General features: G+C 33.0%; 1 protein-coding gene across 1 annotated transcript; it reads left to right on the top strand.

Moving 5' to 3' along the window:
* The first annotated feature begins 3,976 nt into the window (after positions 1 to 3,976).
* LOC133190713 (uncharacterized) lies at positions 3,977 to 20,989 on the top strand. Its single transcript, XM_061326400.1, has 8 exons — positions 3,977 to 4,811; positions 5,691 to 5,933; positions 9,624 to 10,094; positions 11,332 to 11,429; positions 13,741 to 14,961; positions 16,503 to 16,559; positions 16,914 to 17,121; positions 20,197 to 20,989. Exons 1-8 carry the CDS (start codon positions 3,977 to 3,979, stop codon positions 20,853 to 20,855), a joined length of 3,792 nt encoding a protein of 1,263 aa, XP_061182384.1. The 3' UTR covers positions 20,856 to 20,989.

Here is a 20,989-nt window from a genome sequence, read left to right as displayed (position 1 = left end):
GCCACAAAGAGTTTTGAGATAAAGGTAACGTATCTGCACACATCTGAAATATCAGTTTTTTTAATATGTAAATGAAGGTCTTAATTACGGTTATATATAATAAAAATCATCCCAGTCAAAAAAGGTAATTATAATTAATAAACTGTAAAATATTTTTTTTACTTCCATTGAAAAAGTACTGAAAAATAAAACGGGGTATTGTTAATGCAACATGGGGGCGAAATGACCCGAGACGAACGGAGTTGGGTACGAATTAACTCTTCATCTAAATGTATTGCCCTTCACCGTGTTGGTATTTAAAACAAACTTAAGGATAATGATGAGGCGACTGGTCAATGGATTGCTACATGTATATAATAAGCAAGTGTCCCTAGAAGAAATGAAGAAATGACCAGTATATTGTAACAGGCAATTAATCAAGCATAGGTAATTTTGTTTTTGTTTTATTTTTTAAACAAAACAAGGAAGTTATGTCTCAGGCTATTTAAATTTCCTTAACTTGCCAAATTATGCTTAAAATTATTTATTTATTTAGTCGGGTCATTCGGTCACTTGTACAATTATAGAAGATTTTAAGTAGCCATTGCTTTCATTTCGAATACGTTCAATATGATTCAATTTTAGTTAAAATGGTTGAGCATTTGAAGTGCTTGACCTAACCATGATAACACTATAGATTTTATAAAATATCTACATTATGTTTTTTAATCTAGCAGTTTTCGGGTATTTAAACCTATCTCATCGTACCTAAAACATAGTCACTGTTTGTTAATATGTTCTAGAAAATGATACATATTAATATTTTTCTAATTACTTTAGTTATTGGCTTACCTTATTATTATAAACTTAATTTATTTAAGTGTTCTGTGAACAACACGTGGGGATTTATTAACAGAGTGTATGAGACCCTTCCTCCCCCTCCCTTTTCTTCCCAGGGGGGGGGAGTTATTCATCTATAATGGTAAACAATGCGTGCTGCTTAAGATTCCACTAAAGGCAAGTTAGCCAAATTATGTTAATTTTCCTAATTGTTGTGACGTGAAAGTTACACCCCAGGGGCCCTTTTTACAAAAGAACTTACGACTAAGACCAGAATTTAATTCTGCTGATAAATTTCTAGTTTACATAAAATAGAAAATGGTTTTAATATTTTCAAAAGCTATGTTGAAAGAAACTTTTACGCTAGCAGTTTTAAACAGAATCAGTTATTTTGCAAAATTTTACAATCAACTGAAGTTTTGGGTCTTAGTCGTAAGTTCTTTTGTAGAACAGGCCCCTGCAAAGCAAGGTTATGACGTCGACAGGAGATATTTGACTTTCCAAGTAATCTTGAAATATTCTTATTACAAATTAACATAATAAAAATATCATATAATGTACACATGTATAATAATATGTATGTATAATAATACAAATTAACTAATAACATGTAAATTGCACCTTGCAATAGCAGAATTTTCCAAAACATCTATCCTTTTTATCCACAAGTATTCTCTGTAAAAATGATATTAATTTTTATTATTTTTCTTCATTATCCCAAGCTCTTTGATTGGCTCAAAGTTCATCACATGGTCAAGTTTTTCTCAGCACATACACTTCTGTTACTATTTAAGGAGGAATTCTTCTCATATTTATTGTATTAAAAAATTAATGAAATTTTCACAGATTCAAGAAGACAATATCACCAAATGATAGTATCAATTAGATTAAAATTGAGCGTGTTATTTCAGAATCAAAGTCAGGTCAAGGTCATTGTTTTTTCCTTGACATTTAGAGTAAAAAAAAACTGTTGCCAATCATTTGATGCCTATTTCTATTTCAAACGATTAAATGTTTTTCTTTTTGCAAAAAAAAAAAAAAAAAAAAAAAAAAAAAAAGATAATACCACATATCTATCAGATGAAACTGCCAAATGGAGATAAATAATAGACTAAAATTGATATTGACTTATCCGAATTTCCTCTAATGAATATTAATTATTATTATGTGCTTTGTATATTTAAAACTTTCTTATCTTCATACATGGTGAAATACTCATATTAAGATACAAAATGATACAAATACAAAATGTTTTGACCGTTTAATAAGAGAGAAAACAAATTTTACTGACTTTTTAGCTCAAATCTGCTCTTAGATTGAAAGCTTTCAAAAGCTAACAATATTGTAGTTTGTTTGAGAAATCATATTAAGTTGATATATCTTAAAACTTTATTCCATTACTATAAATGTCACTTACTTCCAAAAATTCCTTCAAGCCTTTGATTGTTAAGAAAAGTTAACTAAATTCATCGTTCAATGATAGTGATTTTGAGAGGCAGAAAAAAAAAGATATTTTATACGCTCCTGTTCCGCCAAAAAAAAGTCCCTGCTCGATTCCAAAGAATGAGAAAGAAATAAAGAAATATGATCTTTTAAATCCCTAACATCTAATTGTAAAAAACATTCTTTGAACATTTCATTTAGTCAGAAACCAGACAAGAATCCCTCCTTGAAGATTCTGAAACGCATATCGACCTGATATTTCTAAAAATGGAAATAATATTGTATACATATATTTAAAAAAAAACCCCAGTAGTATTGACTTAACAATAGCCAATATGACGCGGTGTTTCTGAATTAAAACCCACCAGATACTTCAACTCCTATTTGTAATTGTGATGTTCTGTAATATTTGGTAAGACGTAACGATGCCTTGAACATTGATCTACTTTATATTAATACATATTTGATACTCAGTATATATTTCATCTATTGATATAAAATATAATGAAACAAATGTAGCTTTTTAATTAGAACATTCCTTAAATTACTCGATCAGTATAAAGAGAACACAATAAAACTAAACAGCTTAATTTGATCTTTTAAGTTAGTGTCTGTGTGTTGAAAAAAAGACAAGAGAGAAAACTTGTAGTTCGTTGCCATTATTTACAATTTTTGTGTTGTCAATCTCTTTAAAAAACAAGCATTCTGAAAGTATTGCATTAGCAATACTAGTCCCCTACCGGCAAGTGTAATCTGGTTCCCTTAAGAATTGAAAATGCCATAATTCCGTCAAAAATCGATGAAGCGGGGCGAAACGCAAACTTATTCTATAACTAATCAAGGTAAAGTCACATACCAAAAATCAGCTCAATATCTGAAAGCGTTTAGAAGAAAATTGTGAAAAACCCCTAAAAATTGAAAAGGCCGTAATTCCGTCAAAAATCAATGAAGCGGAACGAAACGCAAACTTGATCTGTAACTGATCAAGATACACTAACATACCAAAAATCAGCTCAATATCTGCAAGCGTTTAGGAAAAAAGTGTGGAAAACCAAGTGGGACAGACTGACAGACAGACAGACAGACAGAGGGACAGACAGAGGGACAGACAGACGGACGGACAGACTCAGAGGAAACCTATATAACACATGTAGCTCTTGAAGCCAAATTCACCATTTTAGGCAAATCATGTTCACGTTTCATTTAGCAGCACTCATCCTTAAAGAATTAATTCTTATAAAGGGATAGCTTTAAAACTGTTTTCATCAACCTCATAATACATTACCTTTTTGTTTCCGTTTTGTTTAGCAACAGCCATTCTTAAAAGATAGCACTATAAATTTATAAAGGGATAAATTTACAATTGTTTTCATCAACCTGATAATATATTTTCTATATGTAACAAGTGATTGAAGAAAAGAGTTTAAGTTATTAAAGTGGTAAATAAAAATGCTTTGATTTTCTTTTTTGTAGATTTCATGTCAAAACTACCGTCATATTACATCTTGATGATTCAGCAAGGAAAATCATGCCCTGTATGAAAGGAATTTTACGAAATTTGAAACTAATATCTGTGCCTTTATTGTAGATTTAGGCACATAAACGTTAACTTCCCCGAAATTTTACTTGAGAGAACCAAGAGATGAAAAAAGTAAATAAAGTACTTAAGTGAATAAATATTTTTAAAAAATCAAGGGACAGATAGAGCCCAGAGATGTATACAGCTGTCTTACAAAGATCTGTCACACTAACAGGTGTTAGTCGAGGTCGTCACATTTCATGTGTTACGTCTAACCTAGTCTGGGCCAGTGACAGAGACAATCTCATCTTGACAGACACAGCAGGCAAAACGCGATGTCGGTTGACAGATATTTACAGTGGCGATGGAGTACACTCAGTAATGGGGGATGGGCAACTTATCTATATAGATAGGGATTACAATATCAATGTATTGTCTAGAGACAACAAAACAAAGACAACTCTGATAAGTAAATCAGAACCATGGAGACCACACTGTGTTTTCTGTTCCCCCTTCAGTGGGGATTTGCTAGTTGGGAACGGAATTTATGATACAAACAAAGGTCGCTATACAGAAGCCAAAGTAACGAAATACAGCAGCTCAGGACAAGAACTCCAAACTATCCAACATGACAAAACAGGCCAGAAACTCTATAGCGAACCCCTGTACATTACGGAAAACCGTAACAGAGATGTCATTGTGTCTGACTACTTGCAAGGTGTAGTCGTCACTGACAGTCGAGGAAATCATCGCTTTTCCTACACAGGCGCCCCATCAAAATCACGACTATGGCCACGTGGAATATGCACCGACGCACTTTCACACATACTAGTATGTGATCCATTTAATAACGCAGTGCAAATAATTGACAAAAACGGACACTTTTTGTCCCTGTTGCTGACAGAAGGGGAAGGGATAAATAGACCAAGAAGCCTTAGCTATGATGAGAAGACTCAGACTCTCTGGATTGGATCACGGGACACCAATATACTGTCTGTGTTTAAATATAGCAGCTTGGGTTACCTTTCAGGTAAAAATAACTAAATGTATCCGTATTTCTGTAGAGGTAACTTTATTCGTAAATGCAAGCATATTTTATAATGCTTTGGTGTGATAGGTAATATATTCAATGTTGAATCGCATAAATAGGTCGATTATCTTAATCGGTCAATAAAATCTTTAAAAAAAAAACCCCACACACTGTAGACCATTAATTATTTAGACTTTTATATATTATTTGTTAGAAATAGATCTTGTCTCCAGCATAAGTTTCCTGTAATTCCAAAAACCCCACCAAGACTTTAAAATGTTGTTACTCTAAATTTAGCCAAGGATAGGCTTTTCAGTAGACGTTGATGTTCCTAGAAAATTGATAAAAACTATTGACAATCCAGATGAAAAAAAAACACAATAGTTTATTTGAGTGGTGTATTACTCTTAAAAATATGTGCATGTACATCACTCGTCATCTAAATATAACCAGTATTATTTTATCTCTTGATTGTAAAAACTTAATAGATTCTTCAAAAGCTTTCGTTATCCTCGTTATATAATTAAGTCTTTAGGAAGAGATTCGTCAGAAAGGCCATTTAGTCATAGGTCCGGCCAATCCTCTTAATTATCCTGTCTGGGAAAGAAAGTTAAGTAAATTTTCCTAAATAATGCTCATATGTGAAAGATTTTGTCTTTGACTTTTGGTAAAGAGAGATTAACCTAAGTTTTAAGACTGGTAGGCATAAGAAACCCTTAAGATTCCTGTGCATTCTGAATCGTATTGAATATGTAAAAATCTCGCATATTTGTAAATTGACACTGTCATTAATTTTCTTTTAATTTTTAAGTTTTCAATTTTTTTTTATTGAATTTTTAAAAAAAATTTCTTGGAATTCTCTAATTATCATATGCCTAGATCCAAGCAATGCAGAATTAGATAAGGGTAAATATATCCACAACCTAAAGAAATTTCTAAAGAAAGGAAATACAACCATTTCCCATGCACGAGGTATTCTTGTTGGGTGCGCTGAAGCAGGGAAAACAACACTTCTGAGACGATTACGAGGACTTCCTCAGGATGATGTTGAGGATACCGAACCAACCAGGGGACTGGAAGCCCATCAGCATGTATTTACAGTTAGAAATGAAGTTCTAGAAGGTAGGAAGTACTTACGTATTAAAGCTTAAAGGTGTTCACTAGAACCAAATTGTTTGCGTCATGATTTCATTTATTAAGTATGAATAGCATTTAATTAAAAAATAAAGTTCGCGTTTTCTTGAATGTTGCAGGATAACCTCAGAGGTCGAGAAAAGGGTTTTTTTTAAATATAAAGGCCGAGAAGTTAGCAGAGACATTTATATTTCAAACAACATTTCGAGACCGAGGAGGCTATCCTGCATCATTCACAACCAGTGCCCCTAACGAAAAAATACTATAGTAAACTATAGTTAACTATAGTTTACTATAGTTAACTATAGTACCAAAGTAAAAACTTTGGAACTTTGATTTTCTATAGTGAAAACATTGGAACTTTGATTTACTATAGTAAAAACTTTGGAACTTTGATTTACTATAGTAAAAACTTTGGAACTTTGATTTACTATAGTGAAAATTCTGGAACTTTTATTTACTATGATGAAAACTTTGGAACTTTGATTTACTATAGTGAAAACTTTGATTTACTATAGTAAAAACTTTGGAAATTTGATTTACGATAGTGAAAACTTTGGAACTTTGATTAAGTACTATAAATCCCGTGGAATTATGTTTTTGATTCCCATTCTTTACATTTTATGATATTTCAAGTTTAAGATTCATAAAAGTTTAGAGAACATTTTAAACACCCGACCCTTCCCCTAAAAGAATAATGTACAAGATATGAATTTTAATGTCAAGGTTGTCGCTTGCGCCGATAAATAAGCAATATTTATTTCAATGCATTTAATTTTAATGTTATGCAGATGTAACGAAAGTCTTATTTATGGAGAAAAAATAATATATTATGAAAAAAATGTGTCATTTAGAATCAAAATATCTGCTTCATCAACTTCAATCAACATGTATTTTTTTTTTTAAATTTATAAATGTAAATATTGGATTTGAATTAACTACTTTGTATGTTTAAATAAGGATGTACAACAAAAACCACCAAAACCAATCCCATATCCACCCCTCCCCTTAAACAGCTAAATAATCCAAAGAAAAAAAAAATAATAATAATAATAAAAATACATAAGTTGTTAAACTAATGAAAAAAACTTTGAAACTCTGATTAAGTATAGGGAAAACTTTGAAACGTCAATTAACTATAGTAAAAACTTTAGAACTTTGATTTACTATAGTGAAAACTTTGGAACTTTGATTTACTATAGTGAAAACTTTGGAACTTTGATTTACTATAGTTAACTATAGTAAACTATAGTTAATTTTTTTTTAGGGACAGTAACTTTATTGCTATTCTACTAATAGTTTCAAAATACCGTAACGGCTGATCGTTTCCTCTATATAAAAACGCATTAGGTCACCATGTCGCTATTAGTCTGTTCCAGTTAACACTAGAGTGTCAACTTGTTTAACTGTTTACTTGTGTATCGATTTATTGCAATGGAATGCAGACGATTTGAGATTTCGTTGGATTAAAATTATATTTAATCATTTATATATTTTGGTAACATATATTGATTATTTTTTTATGAATGTAAACTTGCAAAATCAGCTGTCTATTTCATTGCTTTATCAGTAAAACCAGGAAGTGTACATGTTGTGGGGAGGTCCGTGGAATAGCTATATCAGCTGCTTTAGGCAATACACACTGTTTAGACTGCAGAAGACAATACAATATTGTCTAAACAAGAATGAGATTCTAAAGTCAAATAGTAATTTCACCTGTACAAGTTTGATATGGCTGTGTTTCTGATCTGATAATTTTTTGATGACGTTCGTGATTTATTGGAGAATAATGTCCGCGGCATTTTTTTTTTATCTCGGCAATAACTATAGTAGAATTCTTAATGATATAAGTCTTTAAGCACTATAAGATTTGTAAATTAATTTTTGTTTTCTCTACTAGTCCATCCTCCCACTATTTAGTATCCGCCGATGAAATATGGCTGAAATACTGCCGACTTGGCGTTAAAAAGTATACAATCTACACTGTATTTTGTATCAATGACTTTATGAGATAGCGACTTCATATTTGAGAAGGGTCAATAGTTGCAATTCAAAAATTATTTGTTGGACGTCAGAGGTCTGAATGAATTCTATAGGTAATATAGGGATATTCCACTGTATAAATCGTAATCTTGTATAAGAATAGCTGAGGATAAAAATAATATATTGGTACGAGTTGATTGTACAAATGCACGAACTTGCCAATATTCACTGATATAAGTTCAATAACTACTTTATCATATAGCTAAAACATTTTCCCATTATTTATATCAATTATTTAAATCAAATAACTCAAAGTATTCAAAGTGTTCAATATCACACTAGCAACCGTTGATTTTCTTATTGAGGATTTTATTGAGGCTTATAGATACTGAATTATTAATTCATAATTTCACTTCTGTGTGAAAATAGACAAATCTTACCAAGCTGCCACTATTGTCGTTGAACGGTTGACCCACAGGAGTCGGCAGTTTTATCCATAAAGCAACGGACATGTAAACAACAACCAGTGAGCTTCGCGAGCGAAGCGACAGGAATGCAACGCGTTTTTGTCGCTTCGCTCGCTACGCTCGCGAAGCTCACTGGTTGTTGTTAACGTTTTTTATGGAAAAAAACTGCCGACTCCTGTGGGTTGACCAGACGACATTTTTTGTTTACAACGGGGCGTTTGATATTAAACGCTCGCATTCGAAATGTTTCGGGGCATACTCGCATACGGATTGCAAATACGCTAAAATATTGAATGCTAAAATTCTCTAGACTTTAAGAAGGTTTTTTTTAAATTATTTATCAGCTATATAACAAAAATATTATTAAATCAATGAAAAATAATACAAAAACGTTTACTACATGTACATAAAGAGGAATTTTTTTCTAGTTCAATTTTTACATCGGATTCCTAAGGTCTCATCCTCGATGGATGAATTCTAAATTATTCATTCCTCGGATTCTTGTCGTTGGAAATTTAATGAAAAAGAATTCTCCCTTTAACACATAAATTTAAAGCTAAATCATCTTAATATGAAAAACTTATGCTACGAAAACTGGAAATCTACCTTTATTTTCCTGAACATTTAGCAAGTAAAGTGTTTGCCTGATGACATTGAACTTTTTTTTTTTTTTTTTTTTTTTTTTTTTTACCGATTCGCGAATTTACCAAAGTTTGAACTTTCTGTCCCCAGAGTTGAAGCTGTCTTTACTAGTCTCATGGGCCTTTTTCACATGTCTAAGTGGTCTCACTTGCATATGATAACTTTGCTTTATATGTCATTTCACTTACAGATTGATCTTAAAATTGATGAACAAAAATATTTTACTTTAAAGTTACACTTAATGACATTTTAACTTAAAAGTTGCTGAGGATTGGGCGTCGTTAAAATTTGGCTAATCTAGCATAATGCATTTGAAATCGTGTAGTTATGCACAGTAATTAACAAAATTACAATGGGTGAATTTGAAATGAAGCAAAATATTTCTTGAGTCTGGGTTAAAAAAGATTGAATGTTTCATATACGCTGTACATAATTTTACAACATATAGTTGCAATGTATTTACATGTACTCATAATATGTTTTTGTAACAAACATAGGCTCCGTGGGAACGAAATCCTGTGCTATAACGAGAGCGTAACAAGTTTCCTAAAAGAGTCTTTATAAGTTTTTGTTACATTAATTGTAGCTGGCGAGGACAAGCCAAAACATGCATTAATCAAGGTAACCATTTCCGACTTGAAACAAGACCCGAGCAGTGAAGATGATGTCCCAAACTCTGGTATAAATACAAGTGATCCGAAAAATGCCAAAACAGACGAAATGGTTTTTAAAAAGAAAGAAGAGACAAAAACTTGCAACGTACCCATTCGGAAACAAAAGGAGAAAGAAAGAGAATTTCAGCCCAGTTGCTCAGAAGCAAGTGCAACGGAAAAAGATACATTTTATCTTAAAGTATTATATGAAAAAGAGAGATTACCAACAGTTAGTATGTTTGATTTTGCTGGACAATTGGCATATTATGCCTGTCACCAGATTTATATTACACCAAATGCATTCTTTATTCTTGTGTTGGACTTGACTCAAAGGTTTGAAGATGTTGTCAGCACAGAGAAAAACAACCAAGAAGGTTCCATCTTCTCATCATGGACCTACAAAGGTATTGCATGGAAATATAACAAGTAAACAATCTATACATCCTTGAATCTATATATACAAATCATCAGTCCTATACATGAACAATCTAATTTTTTCCGTTAAGTAAAAATCCTGATTTCTACGAGACTGATCTTTCATTGCCTCAATGTCATACATGAAAAAGAAGCAAAAGAGAGTTTATTTAGGAAGAACATTTAAATGAAATATAACAAATCAGGTTGCTGTAGCAAAATAAGGATGGGCATTTCTGAAGTGAATCAACAAACCTATTTTTTTTTTCAGTACTTGTACGTGCATGATTAAGATTGATAAATAGTACCTCATGGAACTTTCTAAATATCCATATAGAGGTTAAAATAATCCCAAAGTCAAAACAACGGACAAATCACAATTAAAAATTTTCTTGAGGGGAATTTCCCATGCGTTGAATTTTAACCTGGTTTTCCATCGGAAAATAAGATTATTGAAATGGTGAAAATGGCGGACGGGCGGCTACCAAAAGGGTACATCATTTGTCGGATAACTCCTAAAGTTTTCAAGATAGGAAGTTTTTATTTTTGCAGATTAATTGTACATATATCAGAGATATGCATTGTACGTACTTTGATTTTGATTTTTGATGATGAATGAGAAAAATGTCAGTTGTTGAACAGTCATTTTTATGAAAAAAGCTTTTTATACGAAACGTCATTTATGTGGATAACTCCTCCAAGAACTTTTCAAGATAGGAAGTTTTCATTTTGCAGTTCAATTGTACATGTATCAGATATGTGCATGGTATTAGGATTTTGATTTTCAATAATGAATGTGAAAAATACCAGTTGTTGAATGGAGTCTTTTTTTCTTTTCTTTTTTTTTTTTTATATGAAAATACTTTTAAAGGGTACAACTTTGTTTGGATATCTCCTACAGTTTTCAAGATAAGAAGTTATTATTTTGCAAATCAATTGTGCATATATCAAAGATGTGCAAGGTACTTGGAATTTTATTTTTTAACATTTATGCAAAAATACCATTAAATGAATTTGGTCATTCTTATGCAAAATATGTTCAAAGGTACATTGATATTGTCGGGAAATCACTTCCAACAGTTACCAGAAGAGAAAAAGTTCAAACTTGCTATGAGAAATACCATTACTGTTCACACAAAACCCTGTCACATTGACACCTTTACCCTTGTTTTGGCATAATATGCAAGAATTTATGTTGATTGACATTTTTATTCTTTTACCTTGTAGACTATGTAAAGTTTTGGATAGCCTCCATTAAGACGTTTGGAAGTACCAAAGCTCCAGTGTTTGTAATAGCTACACACACTGAAGGAAAATCCGAAGAGGTGAGTTAATTATGCTACACGTCTTTATATCGGCTTTTTATGATTTTTTATTTAAAAGACTGGGGTATTGCTTTAGGTGACTGGTCTTACTGTCTGTCTGTTTTCTGATCATGTTTCTATTTGTACATATGCTCAATTGCGGCTATATTGTAACTTTGAAATCTGAAATAAAATCACTATATCATCTCAAAGTGAAGTCAAATAGAAAAGCTTACATGCCAGCGACAGGGAATTTTGCACATTTTTTTCAGAACACATTTTTTCTAAAGAGTCTTGTATCTATATAATCATTTGAAGCTTTGACTTCTTATATATTGATGATAGCATCCTCTAGTAGTATTGGATCGGATGCGTAGATTAGAATGCAATATATTTTTTAAGTCTTTTTTAACAAAATCTATAACACAGCAGTGGAAGATCACAATAGCAAGGTGAAATATTGTTTAAAATATGGTAAAATGTTCATATGTTTGGTACAATGGTACAATGTCATGTATTTAGTGTATCCTTAAGGTTTGTCAAATCGTGGACCTTGACTGGGGATATAACATCGTTCTTCAACTTGGGAAGGGAGCATAAGAGATGAAGCAAAAATTAGAAATGCCTGAAGAAAAATTGTGACAAGCAAAAAACACAAAAACAAAACACCCCCCCCCCCAAAAAAAAAACCCAAAAAAGAAGCAAAAAAAAAAAAAAAAATGCCCTAACTCGAAAATCTATTTTGGAGAGAAGGGGAAGGGGGGGGGGTGTGGTGCTGACTTTCAAAAGAAAATTTCCATTCTAAATAAACAGCAAAAGACTAATCCCTTAAAAATTGGCCGCCCCCTGGCTCCCTCATACTGCACGTCTGTAGAAAGGGCCACAATAGTTGAACAGTTGTACATTATGATATACATGATATAAGAATAATATATTTGCGCCCTGATCCGGAAGGCAATTAATATGCAAGCATTAAAGGGCAGGTGTGTTCTAGATAGAAGTCAATAAAAAACGAACTTTCTATACAAAGTAGGGATTTTATTAAACATTCTTTGTTGAGAGGAAACAGTATACTGGTATCTCCTTTTTGTACATTTTGATGCAAAATGATATGTTTAAAATATCTACAATCATTTATCATTGTTTTGCCTCGGACTAGAGTGATGATTTGTCATTGAATAACGGACATCTTATGCCTGCAATCTATAGTTCTGTAGACGGCGAGTGAGAAAATATAGATTGCAGCATGGCGGATAAAACGATGTAATGGCATCCACCTTTTACAGAAAAAATGCTTTTTCACTTTTTTTCTTTCTTTTTCTTTCTTTTTCTTTTTTTTTTTTTACAATAGAAAGTGATATTTCTGCGATTAGATTTAGAGTAGCATCCCTTTTCAGTGACGTATATAGTAAACAACAACATAAGTGAGGAAGATTCGTACAGATGCGAATATCTTTTCACTGTAATTGCTTTATAAGTGTTATCTGTTGTTGGTCCTCGACAAAACAAAACTCTTGCTATACCTAAAGAAAGCTCAGGTATATTTTTGTTCTAGTTATACTCCAGCTCCGAAGGAGAGGGGGTATACTGTTTTACCCTTGTGTGTCTAGCTGTATGTCCGTCTGTCTGTCTAGCTGTGTGTCTAGCTGTCCGTAACAAATTTTGGTCGCAGTTTTCTCAGCAACTACTCATTGCAGATGCTTGAAATTTTAGCACACTCTTTGTTTAGGCATGCCATATAGTGGATTCATTTTTCTACAAATCCGATGTCAACTTCCTGTTTATCCGTGTGTCTGTCCAAACCATACATAACAAATTTAGACGTACATGTAGTTTTCTCAGCAACTACTCATCGCAGATGCTTGAAATTTTAGCACAATCTTTGTTTAGGCATGCCATATGGTGGGATTCTTTTTTGTACAAATCCGATGTAAACTTCCTGTTTATCCGTGCGTCTGTCTATACCATACAAAACAAATTTTGGTCGCAGTTTTCTCAGCAACTACTCATCGCAGATGCTTGAAATTTTAACACACGCTTTGTTTAGGCATGCCATATACTGGGATTCATTTCTGTACAAACCCGATGTCAATTTCCTGATTATCACTGTGTCTGTCCGTAACTGAACTTGTGTATTCACATCAGAGCTAGGGTTTTATTAGTTAGCATTGGCTCACAGACTTCTTGTTAGTTCTGTTATTGACTATTTAGAGAAATATATCGTGTTGATCAGCCCGATATATTTCTATAGACAGTCACCAACAAGCCTAATAAGTACATGTGATAATTTTTGAGTTTGTTTGGCATTTTTTGTTTGATTTTCTTCCTAAAGGAAATTCAAAAGTACTTTGAAGAATTCTGGAAATTAGTGCCAGAGGAAGACGAAGAATGGTTCAGCAAGTCTTTGGATGATCGTGAATATGCCGTGGGTCTTCTTGAGCTAAACAGAAAGAGTCAAGAAATCTTAGAGTTAATTAAAAAGTCTTTAGTGAAAGTGGTGACACACATCATCAACACAAAAATTGAAGTACCTTCTTCTTGGGCCTTGTTAGAACAGTTATTGAAGGATGGAGAGAGGAAAGCTATGTCCCGCGGTGAAATTTGGGATATTAATACATCACTTCCTGTTGAATACCAACTCAAAAGTGAAGGGGAGGTGTCAAATTTTTTAAAGTGTTTCCATCACAACGGTCTTCTCTTATATTTTGAAGAGGAGAGATTAAGAGAGCATGTTATACTGGATATTCAGTGGTTTGCTAATGCATTTAACAAACTAATTGCTGACAAAAATCACATTAACAAAGACTGTAAAAGAAAGAATTTCAAAGAGTGGATGTCATTCAATAGAACAGGGAAACTTAAAGAAAAATTAGTAGATTCTCTGTGGAAAGACGAACCATCGTATCTGGATCACAAAACTGAACTTATGTGTTACATGGAAAAGCTTCAAATGCTTGTTCCTTTTCATTCCGTGGGAACTTTTCCAGCTGGGATGTTGTGGTATGTTCCATGTATGAATAAAAAGTCATTTAAACCAGACATTTGCAAAGAAAACTGGGAATATTCATCAATATTGTGTTTTCGATTTAATTCTTTTGCCATGTTTGTGTTCTACAGACTGATTGCTTATTGTATGGGATGCCTGAAATGGAGTGTTTCATTAGATGAAGACAAAGAAAGCAGTCAATGTCTTTTCCAGACGGCAGCGATTTTTGATCACAAAGAACATACTGTTGTTGTTGGTATATGTAATGACGATATACAGTTGCAAGTGATGCGAATAAAACCTTTGGTTATTGATACCGATATTTCAACTGAAATTGGAGATATAATTGAAACTGCTTTAAAAAAACTGACAAAAATAATTCATGAAGAAAAAAGATTTCTGAAGGGATACAAATGTCAAAACATAATATGCAATGAGGAGGATACATCTTTCACTCTCTCCAGTGAGCTTCTCAAGGTCAGGACTGGCGAAACACAATGCAAATGCTGTCGTTTTCCCGGTAGACATGCAATAAACATTCAAAGAACCCTTGGATTTTGGGAAAAGGTACATTTAACTGACAATATACAAAATTTACATATAATCTCATTACACACTCATATTTTAACTGGCCGTACTATGATATGGGCTCTTTCCTTCGTCCTTCCATCTGTCTTTGAACTCGTATGTTACATACTAGAACTGATAGGTGTAGGACAATTAAATCTTGTAAGCTTTGGGGGAAATTGCATCGCAACACCAAAGTAAGTCACTATTGCCTCATTTTTAATTTATGGCCATATACAGTCATGCTGCGCCCAAATCATATATTTAATACTGTGTACCTTGGAATTTTCTAAATGAATTTCATTTTTTTTTACCTTTTCAATAGAAATAAGTAATGAAAACTCTTTTGTGTTTTACTGTACATTTCAGAGAACTTAAGGCATGTTATAGTAATTTTATTCCATATATTACAGATGACAGGATCATAGCTTGTGACTTTGAGTACTAGTATGCATAGATAGATATACATTGCATAATTCCGGACGGCCGTATCATGTGCCCTAGCGGTGCATTTATTCTGATTCAAAATTAAGGGGCATACTGGGGTTTTCCTTACAAAACACTTTGTGCAATTTAGGGAAATAAAGCATATTTAGTTAATTTACAATTTTAAAGCTATTATTTCAACAAAATTGATCAAATCAAACAAAATGAAGAAATCACAGGTAAAAAAGAAAAATTAATTCCATCTTTATAGAATGGATCTATTAAAAAGTTTTTTTCTACTGATAGATAGAAGGACGTCGTAATAGTGTGCTTGTGACGTTACGATAAACTGAAGTTCATAATGAATGTTATGAAAGAAAAAGACTTTAGTTTAAAACATGTACTCTTTAAAATTTAAATACAGGAAATTGAGAATCTCACAATTATTATTTTTTTTGGGGGGGGGGGGTATTTTCTGCGCAATTCCTTAATATATGTCATAATAAGTCCATAAAAACAGAAAAAAATTGTAATTTTTGACATTTTAAGATGTCCGAAACCAGAATGTAGGATTCTGTGTTTCTTGTATATATTCATATTGTACAATATAATTTTTATCATCATGTCATATTGTAATTTGAGCAAAAAGTTTATTGTATGGTTTTTATAGTTTGCTTTGATGTGCGAAACAAAAACATTTCCCCGTACAATCCTAATGTGTAAATGTAACCGTGTTTTGAGATGGTCCCTGAATTACCTAGACGATAGATTTTCCTGAAACTTTGCATGTACACTGAAGTTAGTGTAGGTTACACTTAGTGTAAAATAAAAGAGTTTTTTCTATTGTATTTTTTCCCAATAAAACCAACACAGTTTATACGATATAAAGTAGTTTTTTTATCCAATCAAATGGCGCGATACAACCAAAATTATTTAATAATCGTGATCTCAGGATATAAATGTGATGATGATATTATTCATTGTGCTGTGGATGAAAGCAGCCAGAGAAAAAAAAGGCAACCCTCTTTATTGAATTGATTATTTTTTTTAATCTGTCCTTATTTTCTGAAGCGAATATATACATATATATATTTTTGGCATTTTTGAAAATTCAGAGATTGGTATTAAAGGCTGAAGGCATAAAAAGGCGGTTAAGCGACAAGGATTCACAGGTATAATGTAATATATTTTATTTGCACTTTAACAATATGTATTTAAGAGAAAAATAGTAAGCTTATGTGGTAGATTTTCCAGTTAACTTATTGATTAAAATGTCAATTCAGATATGATATAAATATCATTAAATTTTGACAATTGTTTAAAATGCAGGATATCATTATAAATATTAATTTATTCATTATATATGTTACAATAAAGTTTACTAGTGATTAAATACGGAATAACTTTCAGCTATTCCTTTACAAAGTTGCACAGAATGTACAATCATGTACTCTATCTGGCTTATGAAAATCTTTGAATAATAGTACTTACCACCGTTAAGTAATTGTTGTTTTAAAAACATCAAGACAGGAAAGAAATTACCAAAAACAGCACCGGCCTATCCCTTCTCCAAAGGAACGTTGCAGAGAGATATTCTATCAAGTCACATTAAAGTAGAGGTTAGCAGAAGTGTAGGGCTCATTCACATTGACGGACAACCAGCAGGGACAGGTTTTCGTGTGGGTCACAAATATATCATGACATGTCAGCATGTCGTACAAAGGATTATTACAGGTCAGTAGTTATGGATAATATTTATTTCATTGTGATATGAATAGAATGAAGTACATAGAATTGATGAAGCTAACCGCAGGTTTTGTTTAATCACATTTCTTTAGTATGATAGACATTTCTAAATACACACTCCTCTGCATTTGTAGTCCTTATTTTGCAGTTAGAATGAAGGCCGGGAGAAAGGGATGGTCAATTCTCTCAATTGTATTTTAAAGGATTTTTAGAAAATTCCTAACCAGGAATAAGATTTCATATAATTTTTTTTAGGTTACCTGAGTCACTCAGGTGACATATTGCTATCTGTTTTCGTCCGTCGTCGTCCGTCGTGCGTCGTCCGTCGGTCGTAAACTTTTGAACATTTTCAGCTTCTTCTCTTGAACCACTTAACCAATTTAAAACAATTTTGGCATATAGCATCAATGGTTGAAGGGGTACAAAAATTGTGAATTTCATGGTCCCTGCCCCTCTGGGGCCTGAGGGGTGGGGCTAAAACCATCAAAATTAGTGCTATCTTTAAAAATCTTCTTCTTTACTCCTGGACATCAAGCAGTCAAACTGTTGGCATGATTGTAATAAGCATTGAGCCCTCTACCAAAATTGTGAAATTCATGGCCCCAGGGTCAGGGGTTCTGGTGCTAAGGCGGGGCTATATAGATCATATAGTGAAAGTGCATTATTTCTTTGAAAATCTTCTTCTCTGCTCCTGGGTATTATTGAACCAAATTGAAAACATAGTTATGATGAGCAAGGGTGACTCTACCAAAATTGTGAAATTCATGGCCCCAGGGTCAGGGGTTCTGGTGCTAGGGCGGGGCTATATAGATCATGTAGTGAAAATGAATTATTTCTTTGAAAATCTTCTTCTCTACTCTTGGGTATTATTTAAACAAATTAAATACATTGTTATGATAAGCAAGAGTGACTCTACCAAAATTGTGAAATTCATAGCCCTAGGGTCAGGGGTTCTGGTGCTAGGGTGGGGCTATATAAATCATAAAGTGAAAGTGCATTATTTCTTTGAAAATCTTCTCTACTCCTGGGTATTATTTAAACAAATTAAATACATAGTAATGATAAGCAAGGATGCCTCTTCCAAAATTATGAATTTCATGGCCCCAATGTCAGGGGTTCTGGTGCTAGGGCGGGGCTATATAGATCATATAGTGAAAGTGCATTATTTCTTTGAAAATCTTCTTCTCGACTCCTGTGTATTATTTAAACAAATTAAATACATTGTTATGATAAGCAAGAGTGACTCTACCAATATTGTGAAATTCATAGCCCCAGGGTCAGGGGTTCTGGTGCTAGGGTGGGGCTATATAGATCATATAGTGAAAGTGCATTATTTCTTTGAAAATCTTCTTCTCTACTCCTGGGTATTATTTAAACAAATTAAATACAAAGGTATGATAAGCAAGAGTGTCTCTTCCAAAATTGTGAAATTCATAGCCCCAGGATCAGGGGTTCTGGTGCTAGGGCGGGGCTATATAGATCTTATAGTGAAGTGCATTATTTCTTTGAAAATTTTCTTCTCTACTCTTGGGTATTATTTAAACAAATTAAATACATAGTTATGATAAGCAAGGATGCCTCTTCCAAAATTAAGAATTTCATGGCCCCTGGATCAAGGGTTCTGGTGTTAGGGTGGGGTTCTATTTATTATAGAGTGAAAATCCATTTATGTTTAAAAATCTTCTTCTCTACTCTTGGGTATTATTTAAACAAACTACATGTAAGTACATTGTTATGATAAGCAAGGATGCCTCTTCCAAAATTGTGAAATTCATGGCCCAAGGATCAGGGGTTCTGGTGTAAGGGTGGGGCTATATAGATCCTATAGTGAAGGTGAATTATTTCTTTGATAATCTTCTTCTCTGCCCCTGGGTATTATTTTAACAAATTAAGTACATTGTTATGATACGCAAGGATGCCTCTTCAAAAATTGTGAATTTCATGGCCCCAGGGTCAAGGGTTCTGGTGAAAAGGGGGGCGGAGGCTCTATTGATTATATAGTGAAAAAGCAAAATTTCTTTGAAAATATTCTTTTCTGCTCCTGGTTAAAAAGCAAAGAAGCTAAGTGTATAGTTATGATGAGCAAGAGTGTTTCTTCCAGAGTAGTGAATTGCATGACCCCTGGGTCAGATGTGCTGGTGTAAGGGTGGGGCTCTTGAAAATATAGTGAAAATGCATTAATTCTATTAAATAATCCTGTCTGCTCTTAGTGTTAAGCAGATAAACAAATTGATTACTTATGATGGGCAAATTTCTGGTCCCAGGGTGAGAGGCTTTGGTGTTTCTCGCTGGGGAGGAGGGGGGCTCTATTGATAATATAGTGAATCTGTAATAAAAATGCATTATTTCTTTAAAAATCTTCTCTGCACCTGGGCATGTCAGGGGCAAAAAGAGTAAAAGTTTTAATAAGGAAGAGTATTTTTATCAGATTTTTGAACATCTGGACCATTTGGTCAAGTGTTCTGGTCCTGGCATATATTAATTTGTATTCTACTGAGAGGAATTATTCCCCTTTGCCATTTACTTTTGATAATTAATCACTGTAAATAATGTACTTAAAAGGTTAATAGAATAAGAAAATTATGCAAGAATTTTTATTGTATAATACAAAAAGTACTTTCATAATTTTAATGATCAGGTAGACTTGTAAGTAATAGATAAATAAAAATGAGACAAAAATAACTTGTCTTTTTAAATGTTCATCAAAGACCAAGAGAGGCCAATGTAAGAGATTTCAACTAGGAATTAAATTAGTACAGAAGCACTGATAGTTTGTTAATATACTGTATGGTGATAGAGATAAATGGGGAACAGATTAGAACCTAACTTATGAACTGTTAATAAATACTAGATTAATTATTTTGTTGATCCTGATCACCCTATTTTTCTTGCTTTTGGGCAACAAAGCTTCAGCTTTCAGTTCATTTTATACTCTATGGATCCTCTTAATTGTTGCATTATACTCAGGTGACCGTTAAGGCCCTTGGGCCTCTTGTTTTATAAAATATCATGTAGTGTAAATATATAATTCACAGACAATTATAAATAAATTTTGCAAAACAGGTGCGCCACATTTCATCGACTGTGACCGAGTCTACATACAATTTGAGAAAAAACTGCATCTCCAAAACGTTGAACAACATAATATACTGCATTTTGAACCAACATTGAATTATTTGCATGAAAGTTTTGATGTTGCTGTCTTGGAGTTGAAGACTGATCAAGACCAGGTTCCTCCACCTTTAACTTCTTTCAGCCACATGCAGTTTCCCTCCGAAGTTCATCTCATCGGCCATCCCGGTGGCGTACAGATGAAGGAAGACAGTGAAGTTTATCCATGTGTTATTGAACCAAACAACGATGCTGAAAACTACATTAAAGATTTGAGTGAATGGAGTGTGAATTATTTTCCTGACGGAGTTGATTACTACCAAGAATTGCGAGATCCCCCCAGGAAAATTCTTTTCCACACAACCTTTGACAAAGGGTCATCTGGATCTCCCGGCGTTGTCATTAAGAATCACAAATACTGTGTTGTTCTCATTGTTAGAGGTGGTACCCCAGCATGTTTTTACGAGAATAAATTTCCTAGTCTTAACGTTGAAGACCGCAAGAGAGTCGAGTATGGATATGCCATGGAAGATATTTTCAAAGAAATGTTTTTTTCTTCAAATCAACGCATCAAAGATTTAGCATCAGACATATTTAGAGAATGGGTATAGATATATAATGGGTAAATTAAGAAAATATATCACATTGAACAATGTTTATTTTAGAATTTTTCATTTCAGAAATTCTTTTAAAAAGAACTTTAGAATTCATTCGCAATATTCATATATTCCAACATCTTGAATAA

This window comes from Saccostrea echinata, unplaced genomic scaffold, assembly GCF_033153115.1.
Source record: "Saccostrea echinata isolate AGI-Se365-2 ecotype Australia unplaced genomic scaffold, CSIRO_AGI_Sech_v1 ptg000022l, whole genome shotgun sequence".
Taxonomy (NCBI): Eukaryota; Metazoa; Mollusca; class Bivalvia; order Ostreida; family Ostreidae; genus Saccostrea; species Saccostrea echinata.
The sequence above is the reverse complement of the archived record's forward strand: the minus strand, read 5'-3'. Positions and strand labels throughout refer to the sequence as shown.